This window comes from Gallinula chloropus (genome assembly GCF_964237585.1).
Source record: "Gallinula chloropus genome assembly, chromosome: 16".
NCBI lineage: Eukaryota > Metazoa > Chordata > Aves > Gruiformes > Rallidae > Gallinula > Gallinula chloropus.
In genome coordinates this window covers 2,436,655-2,450,470 of record NC_140101.1, presented here as the reverse complement: position 1 = coordinate 2,450,470, position 13,816 = coordinate 2,436,655, and the positions used below count along the sequence as shown (strand labels likewise).

The 13,816-nt window shown below is 48.8% G+C and overlaps 1 protein-coding gene across 4 annotated transcripts in view; it reads right to left on the bottom strand.

Moving 5' to 3' along the window:
• KCNQ2 (potassium voltage-gated channel subfamily Q member 2) overlaps nucleotides 1-13,816 on the bottom strand; it is a gene marked incomplete at both ends in the record, with an annotated part of 67,181 nt that overhangs the window by 24,948 nt on the left and 28,417 nt on the right. For 3 of the 4 annotated variants that reach the window (XM_084271423.1, XM_084271425.1, XM_084271422.1), the window contains 6 exons: nucleotides 1,663-1,731; nucleotides 6,022-6,051; nucleotides 9,284-9,378; nucleotides 10,058-10,153; nucleotides 11,157-11,267; nucleotides 13,618-13,743. In XM_084271423.1, coding sequence (XP_084127549.1) covers nucleotides 1,663-1,731; nucleotides 6,022-6,051; nucleotides 9,284-9,378; nucleotides 10,058-10,153; nucleotides 11,157-11,267; nucleotides 13,618-13,743 — 527 coding nt within the window. The remainder of the gene's footprint in view (nucleotides 1-1,662; nucleotides 1,732-6,021; nucleotides 6,052-9,283; nucleotides 9,379-10,057; nucleotides 10,154-11,156; nucleotides 11,268-13,617; nucleotides 13,744-13,816) is intronic. The other variant, XM_084271424.1, reaches the window with a different exon arrangement.

Genomic DNA, 13,816 nt, shown 5'->3' with positions numbered 1-13,816 from the left:
CAGAGAGTGACCCCCTTCCTTTGGAAACGCACCGCCCTGAGTTGTTTCAGCACACAGGGAAGGATTTGAACTGCTCCCGGGGCCCTGGTGCATCTGGTTTTCCTTCCTGACCATCGGGACAGAGCTAATTTCACATCCCTTGATGCATGGCTTCACACCTCAGTGCTAACGCATGGTGCTGGGAGGGGGGGGACCTCGGTGGGAAGGAACATGGACCCCTGCCCTGACATCCTGATACCCTAGGTGGGATTTCTGCCTCCAAAGCCTTTGGCAGCTCCTTTGCCAGCTTGCTGGCTGAGGCTACGTGGAGGGAGCGGGAAGGTACAACCTTCACATGTGGTTTCCTACTGAGATCCCAAACCACTTGATTGTCCTGAAAAATCCCTGAAGTTGAGGCCGAAGCAAGCTGAACACCTGCCAAAGGGCAGCCTAACGCTCAAGCCAAGCTCAGGCCATGCTGGAAAAAACATCTCATCTTCTCTGAGCAGGCACCAGGGCAGCATTGCCCTCCAGCAATGAGGAAAGCCTGCTCTGCCTTCAGCTACTCTGACAGCTTCTTCATGGTGGGAAATAGCATTTAACCAGGAGCCCTGAAGCCTCCTTATCCCTGCAGCCCCACAGGAGAGTGAGGAGTCTCTCAGCTGCTCCTAACACCAGAGTCTGAGGGACAAACCGGAGTGTGAAAAGCCCTGGGCAGGAGCAGTTTGATTCCCTCTGGGCACAATGCTGTACCAGCCCTGGTCCTGCCTCCCCCCAGCAGTGACCTCTGAGATCTGCATGGATGCCCATCCCTCTCCCTTAGGCTGCGGGCAGCAGCGTGGAGAGACTAAGAAAAACACCCTTCAGCCCCTGCTCCTTGCTCAGACAAGTTTGGAAGCCCAACCTCAGCTACTAGCTCAAATACTTGCATTTTAAAGTTTGCATGGGTCTACTGCCCTCTACCCTCTGCCGAGACACAGCCCAGGGCAGGTCCCACCACACACCTCCCCAGCTGGCCCCAATACCTACTGGCATGGCCAGCATCTCTCTGTCCCTCCCAGGTCTCCACACTCCCCATTCAGCAAATGGGGCATCCTTCCCTTCTTAAAAAAAAAAAACAAGTTACCCCTCCTGAGCAAATGTTTAAGCTGCAGGACTACTGGTCATCTGGGGCAATCACGTACACCTTGCCACAGGAAATTCAACAAAAATTCCTCACCACTACAACCTTGCCTGCTTTCAGGGGTAGCAAGGGAAGGCTGGAGGGAATAGGGGATTAATAAAAGCATTGTGGGCCTGAGTCTCCTCTGAGGATGTGAAGAGCAGAAAGGTCAGAGGAAAACTGAGAACACTACCTTGATTAAACCCTTTGAAAATACCACTTTGCAGTTTCAACCAAGCATCGTAACATTACTCCAGAGCCAAGTTAGGCTGAAGAAATTAATGTACAGCGTGGGAGAAGGATGGGGAGGAGGTCACTGAATGACCGATGGGGGACCAGCTGCCAAAACCTCTCACATCTTCAAGACTGTCCAAATGCCAAAAGCAGGAAGGAAAAAAACAAAGAAACCAAAAAAAAAGGAAAAAAAGAAAAAGAAAAAAAACCAACCCAAAAACAACAACCCAAAAAGAAATAGGTTGCAAAGTGTGTAGTTTCCAAGCTCTCATAGCTCTGCTGCTAACCTGAATGTCAGTCCCGATTTGCTCTTCAGGTTCCTCAGGAGCTCCAGCTGGTTCAGAGGAGGGATGAGTCTAGAGGGAGAAAATAAAGAACATTAATATTCAGGCAAAGCTGATTTCAGAGCCTCCTGTCTTGGAAACTTCCCCCGTTGCCCCATCCTTTCAACTAGAACCAGCTTTGTGCCACCAACTGCAACTGGGAGACAGCTTGGGAAGGAAGGAGAGGGGTTTGGCTGCGACTTCCAACAGTGTCCTAAGGCAGAGCAGTGGGGGAAGAGAGAGAGTGACAGCAAGAGAGAGAGAGAAACCTGTCCACACCACCAGATTTTGAACCTCCCAGAAAAACAAGTGGCTGCCAGGGCTTCTGGGCAGCACGATGGTGTTTTGGCAGGAGAGCTGCTTCACCACCTGTCTGATGGTCAGTGTTGCTGCATTTGGAGGTCAGGGCTCCAGCTTCGGAGGCAAATGGGAAAACTCAACCCTGCCGCTCTTGGGAATGTGGGGAGGCACTGGAAGGAGCAGTTTTGGGGCAGAATAAATATGGAAACAAGGCTAAGGATGAACCCAGGAAAAATAGCACTGTGCTCTGGGGCCATGTCTACCCATTTCCTCCTGTCCACGTCATAGTTTTGCCTCCAAATGAGGCAAAACCATGTATTGAAGCCTCCAAGATACCATGAGTTTCCTTCCTTTCTCAGGAAGAAAACGAACATGAGGATGGGAATCCTGGTTAACAACAATAAGAATAAAAAAGCCCAACAAGCAAACAACCCGATGCCTGTCCAGCTTTTGGGCTAAAAACCACTGAATTAGCTCCCACAGCCACTTCTGCTTTCTTCCCCTGGACCCTGGGGCTTCACTCCATACATATTTAATGCTGATATTCACAGTCAGGTTTTCCAGCAAGAAAGATGTAAGCTGGAGGTGTCAGGGTGGGAGGACAGAGAACACTGCATACGGTCGGGAAGAGTAGCATCTACTTCAGAGAGCGCTTGGGGACTCTGTGGTTGGGGTCAAGGCCAACGGGGCTCATCCCATGGGTTGCACTAAACTCCTTTCTGGGCCACCAGCGTGGCCTTGTCAAACTGTTGAAGTGCCACATGCCATCACTGTGCCCAGAGGGTGTGAAGTCATCACAGCAGCTGGCCCAGGTCGTGCTTGTGACAAGTGAGGGGGAAGATGCATCTCCGCAGGGATGAAGAGGAGGATGGGGGCTGCTGGCAGGCTGGGGACAGGCCCTTCCCTAACAGAGCAATCTCTGCTGAGGGGCTGCAAGAAATGGGGCTGTTACTGTAAAATAAAGGCAGAGAGATTTATGCCCCCAATTCTTCAGCCATTATGAGACCAAGAGTTTCACCATTTTCCTCTAACTGAGAAAAAACCCCACAACCCAACTGGAAAAGCCTCCCTTCTGCATGTACAAAACTCATCCTCCAAAGCACAGTTGTTCAGCAGAGCAGACTTGGTGTTCACAAGATTGAGGCAAATCAGGAAATTTTCCAATCCTAAGTATGGAGAAAAGAATAAAAATAGGCCTGAAAATTTTGGCTCAGCTCCCCAGCCCGGCTCTGTTCACTTCCATCCAGAGAAGAGCACATCTTGATCTGATGAATTAATGATCCTCTTCACTCAAGATGTCAGGAAGAAGCCGACCTTGGTGCACTGGAGCAGTGCATGAGTGCTGGGCTGTCACCTCCGTTCAAACCCACCCTAGGGTTTGCCAGTTCATTCCAAGATGGGAGGAGGTGGGGCGTAAAATCAAGCACAAAGTGTACTCAGCAGTTAATGAAGGGTGAGCAACTGTTCTTCTTTGGCAAGTTAGTTTCTCAGGGAGATTCACACTCAGCAGAACACAGGACAACAGCTCCACTTTCTCCAGCTGGGATCACAAATCCAAGGTTCCCACCAACGTAGGTGTCTCAACTGCTGAGCTCATTAGCTCACTAGATTGAAGGGCTCAGGATCCCAAAAGGATCTCAGGATCCTTCCTTTGCATCAGCCCATGACTCGATGTTTGCACCATGCTGAAGGTGGCCATGTCTTGGGCCACCACAGACACTTCCATGCAAAGGTAAAGACACAAGAAAATGCAGAAATTCACTGTTTCTCTGGTAGGGTGATGGGCCCAGTCCACATATGGTGGGAAAACATCAAGGTTTTCCTGATAATTCTTCAGGATGGGTATAAACTCAGCCAGGTACTTGACTCAAGATGTAGCCTGAATTGAATGCTTGGGCTAAATTGTGAGTACGAGGGCAGCTTGGGGAACAGCTACTGCATTGCATAGCAGGGCTTCAACTGAGCTTTGCTGTCAGGTGCTGGAGGGATGGCACCCAGCACTGCACCCAGGGGATGGGTGATGCAGGTGCCACCGTGTCCTCCAGAGCCACGCAGAAAGGACCTCTGGCTGGGGCGTCTCACGTTTTCTCTCTCTCCTCCTGGTCCGTGTGTCACTTGTTAGCAAGGGAAGCGTGTTTGGGTTAAAGAGAAGCTAGGTGAAAAGATCTGCACACCACAGGAACACACAGAGCTCATGCTAGCCACCACAGCAACACTTCCAAAGTTACCGGCTGCTGCAGGGACTCAGCGGTACCTCCAGCTGCTTCCCACCACCCCCCCAGTACAGCACAGAGAGTCACACCCTATCTCCAGGCACTGGCTCCCCCCATCCAAAGCAAAGGTAAATCAGCTATTCCTGGAAGCACAGATGACGTTCAAGCATCAGGGGACAGAAGGGGTATCATGCCTCTGGCCAGGACATCATGAAAAAAACTCAACATGGGGTTGGGGGCAGCAGCACACCCACAACAGAGGGGGGGAACACACAAAAAAACCACACACACACACAGACATGATGATTTTTTTGAACAGCCCCAGTATGAGTGATTAAGGAAGAGGGTGATGAGGAGATGGATGCTGGAATGGGATGGGGGCTTAAATGAGTCTCCACGCTGCGCTGGGTTTCCTATAAGGAGCCAATTATTACTCAAGGAGGATTTGATGTCTCCAGCCTAAGCTATTTTTCATCCGTGAGAACATTTATGAAAGTTATAAGGTGTTTTATTAGAAGACAAGGGATGAAAGTGGCTCATTCTTACTTCACTTCCAGCAGTAGAAAAATGCCAGGTTCTCAAAATAGGCTGCTGTTCAGGACAACAGGAGAATGCATTCATAATATTATACTCACAATTCATCGATGCAATCTGCTGTAAATTAACCACTCCAAGTGGTAAGTGTGATTTACTACGGCTGTAAAACTCACACCTGTGAAAACTGGAACCGGGTTTGGAAACCAGGCACCAAATCACATCAGCTCTAATGACATTAATGCATCCAGGGAGGATTTAAACTGCTCTAAGGACAGAGCTTGGCCCACAGTCTTGAAACGCAAACTGTTTATTCCCCATCTTGAAATACTGACTCGGCTACACCTTCAGAGTACCCACCTCAGCTGAAATACGGCTGCGATTTGAAAATCTGCTCTTTTCTGCCCAACCTGAGATAATAATACTAAGTCTTACCCAGCCACATACAGGTCTTTACATTTGGATTCATCCCAGAAGGCTAAATCCCAGACTGAATAACTGGGATCAGTAACTGTTTGAGTCTAGGTCAGTCTTGGAAAAAAAATCCAGATAGGAAAAGTCCTGCTGAGGTGGGACATCCCCTTTCCAACAACCAACCTGCATTCCCAGGGGAAATCCTGAGCAGCCATTTCAGTTTAGCATTCCAGATCTTTCTCCTTCAGACACTGCCCCCACAAGCAGGCATGGTCACTACTGGGGGTTTATTCTGGGCTACCACTGATGTGTCCCATGGTGCCACCACACCAGCTAATTCAGCAAAGAATGGTGTCCCATGGTGGCCACAGCTCCTACAGCATGAAGTGAAATACAATGAAGGGTGGGGAAAGAGAGGGCTAGAGAAAGAGGAACACTCAGGGGTGATGGCACAGAGAAAATGAGGTGTGAAAGGGGAAGCTTTCTTGGTTGTATGAATTGGAGGAGGTTGGTAAGACCATCAAGAAATCATTCTTAAAAAAGCAAGCTTATCAAGCACTCTCCCATTCTCCTTCCTTAAATCCTCATTTTGGCAGACAGTTTCCCAACACTTGTGTGTACCAATAGCTAAAATGGACATGGAGGAGCATGGAATTAGTCTGTAGGCAGCAGGATGGGGAGTTGGGTTCGGGCTTTCACTCATTCCTTTGAGAACACTGATCTTCAAAGGCTGTTTTGGGGGGGTTGGGGGTTTCTTTGCCTTTTTTCTTTTTTTTTAATTAAAGGCTTTGCACGTTACAGTCCCAAACGAAGAACAAGGAGTGACATGACACACAGTTTCAGAGTCACATGCACTTCATACCTGGAGGCACCATAGGTTTGCGTTTGCGTGCTTTTCAAGTGTTTGCACCAAAGAAAACCAAAGGGGTAAGAGAAAGAAAAACAGGGAGGGAGGGAGGGGGAAAGGTGGGGTGAAGGAAAGGGGAAAAGAAACAGAATAAAGAAAATTAGCATATGAACGAAGTGTATCCCCAGGAGCAGATGCGATGTGACCAGGCTTACAGGTGAGGCTGAGCTTGCTCCTGCTCAGAAACCACTGTGGACCCGTGTCACCATGTCACCCTTGGGGACAGGCAGCTGGCACCTTGCTCCGAAAGCAAATGGGCACCACAGAGTGGGGAAAATGTGGGGGCTCATGAGAGACCTTTGGTGAGACGTACACTGCCCTTGGTCCCATCGACCAGGGACTCTGGGCTGCGAGCTCGGCATGATGTGCCAGGGGCTTTTAGTGAAGACCAGTGTATGAACATAGAGCAGATCATGGCCTTGCTCTCACAAGGGATAATAAAAAGCAGATTTGCTTTCAGTGAATCCAGGGTACAATGTCTGGGCACACCGAGCTCCATGTGCATGACAAGCCCAAACCCCAGCTGCACACCCAGGAGCCTTGTGCCTACTCCAAATTCCACTCCACAGCACTTTGAGTTTACAGATGGAATCTCAGAGCCTCTCGGAGGCCACCACATTTTCCCCCAACGAATGAGATTAGCTCTACTGTGGTGATGTGCTGGAGACACGTGAACTCCTCCAAGGCATGTGCAACGATTTTTCTCCTACCACACAGCCAGTCTCTTCAGAGATGCCTTGGGAAGAGAGGCAAGCTCAAGTCACAGGGCTCCCCACCATGAGGAATAAGCAGCCCAACAACGTTCAGCAGAAAGGGTGCCAGGGGAGCGGTGGCTGCAGATCACTCCCAGGCACCCACGGGGGAGACAGGGATTTTGTGTTCCTCCAACCCACTTCCTAACCACGCTGTGTGTCACAGCCATATGTCAGCAGCCTCATCCCAGCACTGGGCTTGATGTGCTGGGCTGGCAGCACCGGCCAGCTGGCTTAGTGAAGTGGGTAGACAAGGATAGATGGGCAGTGTGAGTGATGGAAGCAGCAGCCAGAACATACAGTTACCCCCTTTCTTTGTTGTTGTTCCTTTTATTTTTAAATTGTTTTATCTGAATGCATCCAAAATGCAATCAAAAGAGATTCACTGCTTTCTCAGTAAAAAAAAAAAACCTAAATCCAATTTAACTAAGAGCTGAATGCATTGGTGCACCCACAGCTCACCACTCTCCCAGGTGATACCCATTTTACCTGGGCACAGGGTTTAAGGTTGAAGCTGGGAGAGCAGAAACCTGTGCCTAGGGAAATACAGGGTGAGATGCTGCTGCTTGGGACTGACATTGGGAGCAGCACCCACAGCAAAATTGCTGCAACCCTGCTACAACTTCACCCTGTTTTTTTTTTAATTCAGGATAGCTGCCTTTTTCATTAAACTACATTTTTTTGCTCTTTCTGCTCCCTAAGTCTATTTGGCCTCTTATGGAGCTCTTTAGCTTAGTTTTCTTCCTGCTTGCTAGCTCCATGAGAAATGCAAGCAGATTAAGTAATTACTCCAGTATGTCTTCATACAAAAGGGTGTCACTGTATGTCTGGCTGCAGAGTAAGTTCAGTCTTTCAAAGAGCAGTAAAACCTGGCAAAGTCCACTGAAACCAAGCCCTGGCTTTCTGCATTTTGCAGTGGACTTTGGACCAGGGTCTGGTCCTCATCCTCTCCAGTAGCTGATCTCAGCCAGCGCTGCAAATGTACAGCAAGGTGGTCAGATACTGGGAGGGAGGGTTTTGATGGGTGGGTTTAATGCTATTGGAAAACAGGTCTGTTTCTGTTTTGTTGGGTTTGGGTTTTTTTAAGCAAAACCTTGAAGTCAGTTGGTAAATCTCTAGGGAAAAAGCAACTGATCAGACACACACTGGGAATGAATCCAATGAAAACTTACTGAGCATGACAACGTGACTTCCAATAGGTTTTTAAGATGGATTAACAGGCTGGCTATTGCACTTCAAATGCAGGCTAATGCTTACCCTAGGAAATATATCCAGAATGTCTTCCCAAGGGCTAAAAGGCACTGGTAACATGGGAAAGCAGAAAGGCATTCATATTTGTTGTGCCACAACTCAGTGCTAGACCACAGCCCTGCTTGGGAGCAGGGAGATGGAGCACAGGGAGCCCCATCATGCCCAAGAAAACCCCACGAAGCAATGAGAATATCAAACGAGCACATCTGACTCCTCTACAAACCAAGAGATCTGGCTTGTCCCTAAAAACACACCAGAAAGGGACACACAGCCCTGCCCAGGATGCAGCATACTGGGGGTGGAAAATGAGCAGCAATGTTTTTGCCTTTTAGCTCCTGAGGAAGCTGCCTCCTTGATGTCACCAACCCCCAAAGTGGCACAGGGGGGCAGCGAGATGTGGCAGGGGACTGTTCCCATCAAGGTGATGCTCCATGTCCCGAGAGGCTGCGAATCCCCACGGCCCTGCTACAACCTGTGTCATGCCAGCTGAAAGAGCTGCCTGGGTATAATGACGAGTTCCCTCTCCTTAAAGCAAGCCAGATGGATGCTGCTAAAACACAGCAGTGCTTTATCAGTGTCATCCATCACGGCTCTGCTGTCCCTCCCTACTCACAGATCGTGATGTATAAATTAAATGCAAGGAATGGGAAAGTGCTCACTGAATCCTGACTTGTTTTTCCTTCTCTGTGAGAACAAAAATAAGAAAGGAAAGGGAGACTTGGGGAAAATGCACCTGAGGAGAGTGTTGGGCCAGTCAAGGGAGGGACAGAAGTTTGCTGAAAGGCAGAAGGACCATTAGAGACAAGCTGGAGGAGCAAGGAGAGCCCAAAAGAGGGCACAAGGAGGGTGGTGTTTACCTACGATCCAGGGTAGCTTGGGAAGGAAGTCTTCACACCTGGCCACGGCAACTGTCACAACACAATGCAACTACCAGCAGATGTGGAGAAATAAAAGGTGAAAAGAAGAACACACACAAACAAAAAAAACCAACAAAAAAATAACAACAGGCAAATTAAAATGATGTAAAAAATAAGCACGCACCAAAAAAAACCACTAAGCAAAGAAAGCTCCAAAAGAAATAAAGCATATCTGGCCCTTAAAATCAACTTTTTCAAAATAAAAAATGTAAATAAATAACAAAATCTGTACATCCAGATAACAAAAAAAATATGGAGACAGTGGCATCACAAAGGTGGCAGTGGAAAAGGAGGTACCTGTACATGGGGACGGTGACGGTCCGTTCGTAGTACTGCCAGGTGGAGTGCAGGTCCGTCCGGGCCAGGTTGGTGGCATAAAATCTCCAAGCAGCCTGCAGAGGAGACACAGCAGGATGCTGGACCCAGGCATGAAACCTTATCCTTGGTTTTAGAAACCTCAGCCAACACCGTGCCCTCCTCCTGTGCTCTGGGGGACGGGTCCAACATTCTGCCCTGACAAATTTGGAGTGGTACCACGATGCTCCTGACCACATAAGCCCAGCTAAGAGTGCTGTGGGTACCAGGCACCCGCTGTCAGGTGAGGTCAGGTATCAAGTGTGTGTTGTTGCACATTAAGGAATTAAAAATCTTGGGGAGAGCGTGAGGAGCAGAGGAATGTCAACTGACTCCCATTTCAAATCACCGAGGCCAGCCTTCTGCACAGACATCTGTTATCGTGAATAAAATGCTCCCAATTGTAACTTTATATCAGTATAAATATTCTCTTGGGGAGGGTGGGGGGGAAGTTTGGTGAAAACAGACTGTCCTAATGCATTTGTCTTGCTGTGCTGGGCTGGATTTCGTTCCTTCTCTCCCCCAGATTGCCTACCACATATGCTATTTTCCCATGGCTGATTTCCTGGCATTTATTCCTAGACAAGACCAGTCACCAGCTGCTGTCTCACACCTTACACACACGGCCCCATTTTTCACCTTCCCTCCCTCTCCTCCCCTACTTCTGAAAGCCCATTAAGACCCCCACAATCAGGAAGGTGTAACCCCAAGTCTCACCTGAATCAGACCTGCTGCTGGGTTTCGCCTCTTTTCGAAGTGTTTCTGCCGATGCTGCTCTTGGACCTTCAGAGCAAACCCTGAACCCAAGATGCCCTGGGGAAGAGAAGGTGGTGTTAGCTAAGCTTTCACTTAAAAAATTGCAGCCCACCTTCCCTCCAAAGGTTTGTTCTGGCTCATTTTTTTTCCTTCAAGTGTACAGGGGAAGGATGGAGGATGCTCCATCTGAGGCAGCCCCAGCAGACTTGCTCCCAGCAAAGGGAGCTTTGCTGGTGCTCACTGGAATTGCTGCTTTTACCAAACCACCTCCAGCTGGCTGATCAAATACAGAACGACCACACCATGCTGGCTTCCAGTTAATTATCCCCACAGGGAAAAATCAGATCCATATGACACACTGAAATGCACCATGAAAGGGCCATAGGTAATTTGCTGAAAATGGTGTAATCGCCCCTAGGAACAGCCCTTTGCGAGGGAAAAAGGGTTTCACTTCACTAAAGGTTTGTGTGGAGCCAAATCTAGTTTCCATCCCATTGCCTCATACACTAGTGCCTGAGGTATGGATGTTCAGACAGTGTTTCCCTTCACAGAATCACAGAATTGTAGGGGTTGGGAGGGACCTCCAGAGATCGAGTCCAACCCCCCTGCCAAAGCAGGGTCCCTAGGACAGGTCGCACAGGTCGGTGTCCAGATGGGGCTAGAATATCTCCAGAGAAGAAAACTCCACACCCCCCAGGCAGCCTGTCCCAGGGCTCCCTCACCCTCACTGGGGAAAAGTTCTTCCACATATTGATGCAGAACTTCCTGTGACCCAACTTGAAGCCATTGCCCCTTGTCTTGTCCCCACAGACCATAGAAAAGAGGCTGGCTATCTCCCCTTGTGTCCCACATTTGAGATATTTATAAAGATTAAGAAGATCCTCCTTCTTCTCCCCCTTATTTTTGGACTCAAAAGCCATGGAGCAGTCACAGTTGGGAGGTCTCTGGGTGCATCACAGTGCTGGATGTAGCTCTATGTTGCCATCAGCTCCAGGGGCCAGGGACAAAGCAGAGCAGAGCTCAGCCCATCTCCCAGCCAGATACCAAAGCCTCTACTTACAGCAGGAAGGGCGAAGAAGGAGACGCCGATGAGGGTGAACGTAGCTGCCAGCAGCCGCCCGTTCCAGGTCTGTGGGTACTTGTCCCCGTAGCCGATGGTGGTGAGAGTAATCTGTGAGGAGATCACCACACAGACCACAGTCAGAGAGACTTAAGACTAAAACAACACAGCCAGAACTCCTGTGACACCGCAGAGGGATGTGGGGGATCAAGTGGAGGTGCAGCTCGGGCATCCAGGAGGACCCCAGCTTCTTGGGATGGGCACCTCTGTGGGAAGCAGCGATGCCCTGATGCCCAGCACAGCACTGCCACCCTCCCTACTCGACACACTGAGTTTTCACACCAGTCAGGAGCATTTCTTGCCTTTAACTGACACAGAGAGAGCTGCCATCTGGTGCAGAGGCTTGCGGCAGCTCGGAGCCTCCCCCAGGGAGATGGGGTTGCGCCTTCAGCAGGGGAAGCAAACCAGCACAGTTCCCCCAAACCCCCTTTCAGCATCTCACAAAGGAAGGCAGGGCTATTTACATGCATAAAGAACTGATGCTGTTTATTCCTGATCTTCCCAGCAGTGCCTATTAGCCAGTCTCCTTATTTAAACCCAGCATATTAGCCGGCCAGGATAAATTATGGCTGCTTCATACTATCTAATTTAGGGATGTTTTTCTCCTCTCCAGCATTATTGCAGTGCACCAAGAGAGTGCTGCCGAGCTGCTGCGCCTGTTTTGGAGGAGGAGCAGAGAGATTTTTTTGGAGACAAAGAATCTCCTGAACTCCAAACTGCAGAATAAGAAAAAAAAAAAGAAAAAGGTATTTTCCCCATTTCAGTCCATGGAGCTCACTGGTGGGAAATGCTGGGCATGCCCCAAGGCTTCTGGGAAGATATGAAGAGCCTGGGACTGGCAGAGCAAGGCAGGGAGATGTAATCTGATTAGGAACATCTTGGTTGAGACTTCTGCCCAATGGACCCCCCAACAATCCCCATGCCAAGAGGAAAGTTGTCCCCATCCCAGAGCCAGCCCCAGGGACAGGAGCTGACACTGTGCTGATGCAGCTTCGGAAACCTCACGCTTTTAACTTCAAATAAAATCACTTTTACACAAATGGAAGTAAGATCCCAAAGCACTGTTTAATTGGGTCCACTAAAAGCCCTATCAATTAGATGCCATTTTGACAAAGCGGTTAGAAAAATGCATCTACATGGCTATTCCTTACTGAAACACAAAGTCAAAGCAGTGCTCTCTCCATAACCACTGCAAAGTTGGCTTACAAGTTTTTATCATCTATACAGAACACTGCAAGGATTGGAACCACCATCACCAGACCATGGTAGAGCTTCTGAACCTGAAATTTGATTCATTTCACCCACCTCTTAACATCTGTCTGGATTGGGAATGAGACAATGACAAACCTGATTTACTCTAATGAAGCTCAGATTTTACTCTGAGCTTCTCAGTGGCACAGCAGCCTGGTGCACCTCCATGGCCTGAAACAGGGAAGGGGTGATCCTCTGCCAAAGGCTCTCACAGCCCGGGGAGTAGGAGGGATCAATCTGCAGGTGGTTCTCCCACGACTGAGCTCTAATCTGGGCTGTCATTATTCACCCCTCATTGTTTATTTTCTAGTTATGCCAAATTGGGTTTTGTTTTCAATTTCTGTCCTAACCAAGGGGCTTGAAGAGCCATTTACTGCCTCTTTCCCTTTGTTGGAGCTGCTTGCTCAGCCAATTCCTCCCCAAGCCTGTTACTGGGATCTGATCAGATCTGGGATTTCCATTACATGCTTTGTAATCAAACCAGCGCCGCGGCGCCGGAGCGAGAAGAACAATAGCACAAGGAGATTAGAACGTCATTAATTCTCTCTCTGTTAATCGGGTAATCCAATAATTCCCACGCATGCGTGCAGAGCACACTGAAAGCACTGCCCTCCCCTCCTCTGCCAGCAAAGACTTGAAAGGGGAGAGCTTTCATAGAATCATCTGGCTTGGAAGGGACCCCAAGGATCACAGAGTTCCAACCCCCCTTTCCGCACCAAAGTCTTCCAAGTACTTCAGCCCTACTGATTTTATGGAGTGGATTCCAGCCTGCTTAACGACTCATTGCCTGAGGAAGATTTTAAGTAATTAAAAGCTGGCCAATACTTGTCAAAATGATGATGGAAGCACCCCATAGCAGGGGTCTTTATCTCACCTGCTTCTGCTGTCACAACAGAGCCAAATCCTAAGACTGAGAGCACATGAGCTCCCGTTTCCCTTCCAGCTCTGGCTAACTCCAGAAACACAATCCCTTAACATTTTCTATGAGGTTTATTTAAGAAAAGGAGCTAAATAGAGTAGCCCAAAGCCATTTAATAAAAATGTTAACGAACAGCCCTCTAAGTCAATTCCTCACGTAAGTGATAGAAGATGGAGGGTTAATGGACATTTTATTTTAATAACCAGCAGCTGTTCTAGGAAAATTACTTACCAGACCCCACCAGAGTGCATCTGCGTATGTATCAAAGTGCTCATTTTCTCCTTTCTCAGCCAAGTATACCAGGAAAGAGGCCAGAATGAGGCACAGGAAGCCAATATACCAGGCAGTAATCAGCTCCTGCAAGATCATTAAGGGATAGAAGAGAATAATTGCAATCCTGGTTCGCATCTCCAAAAGCTTGCTCAGAGGT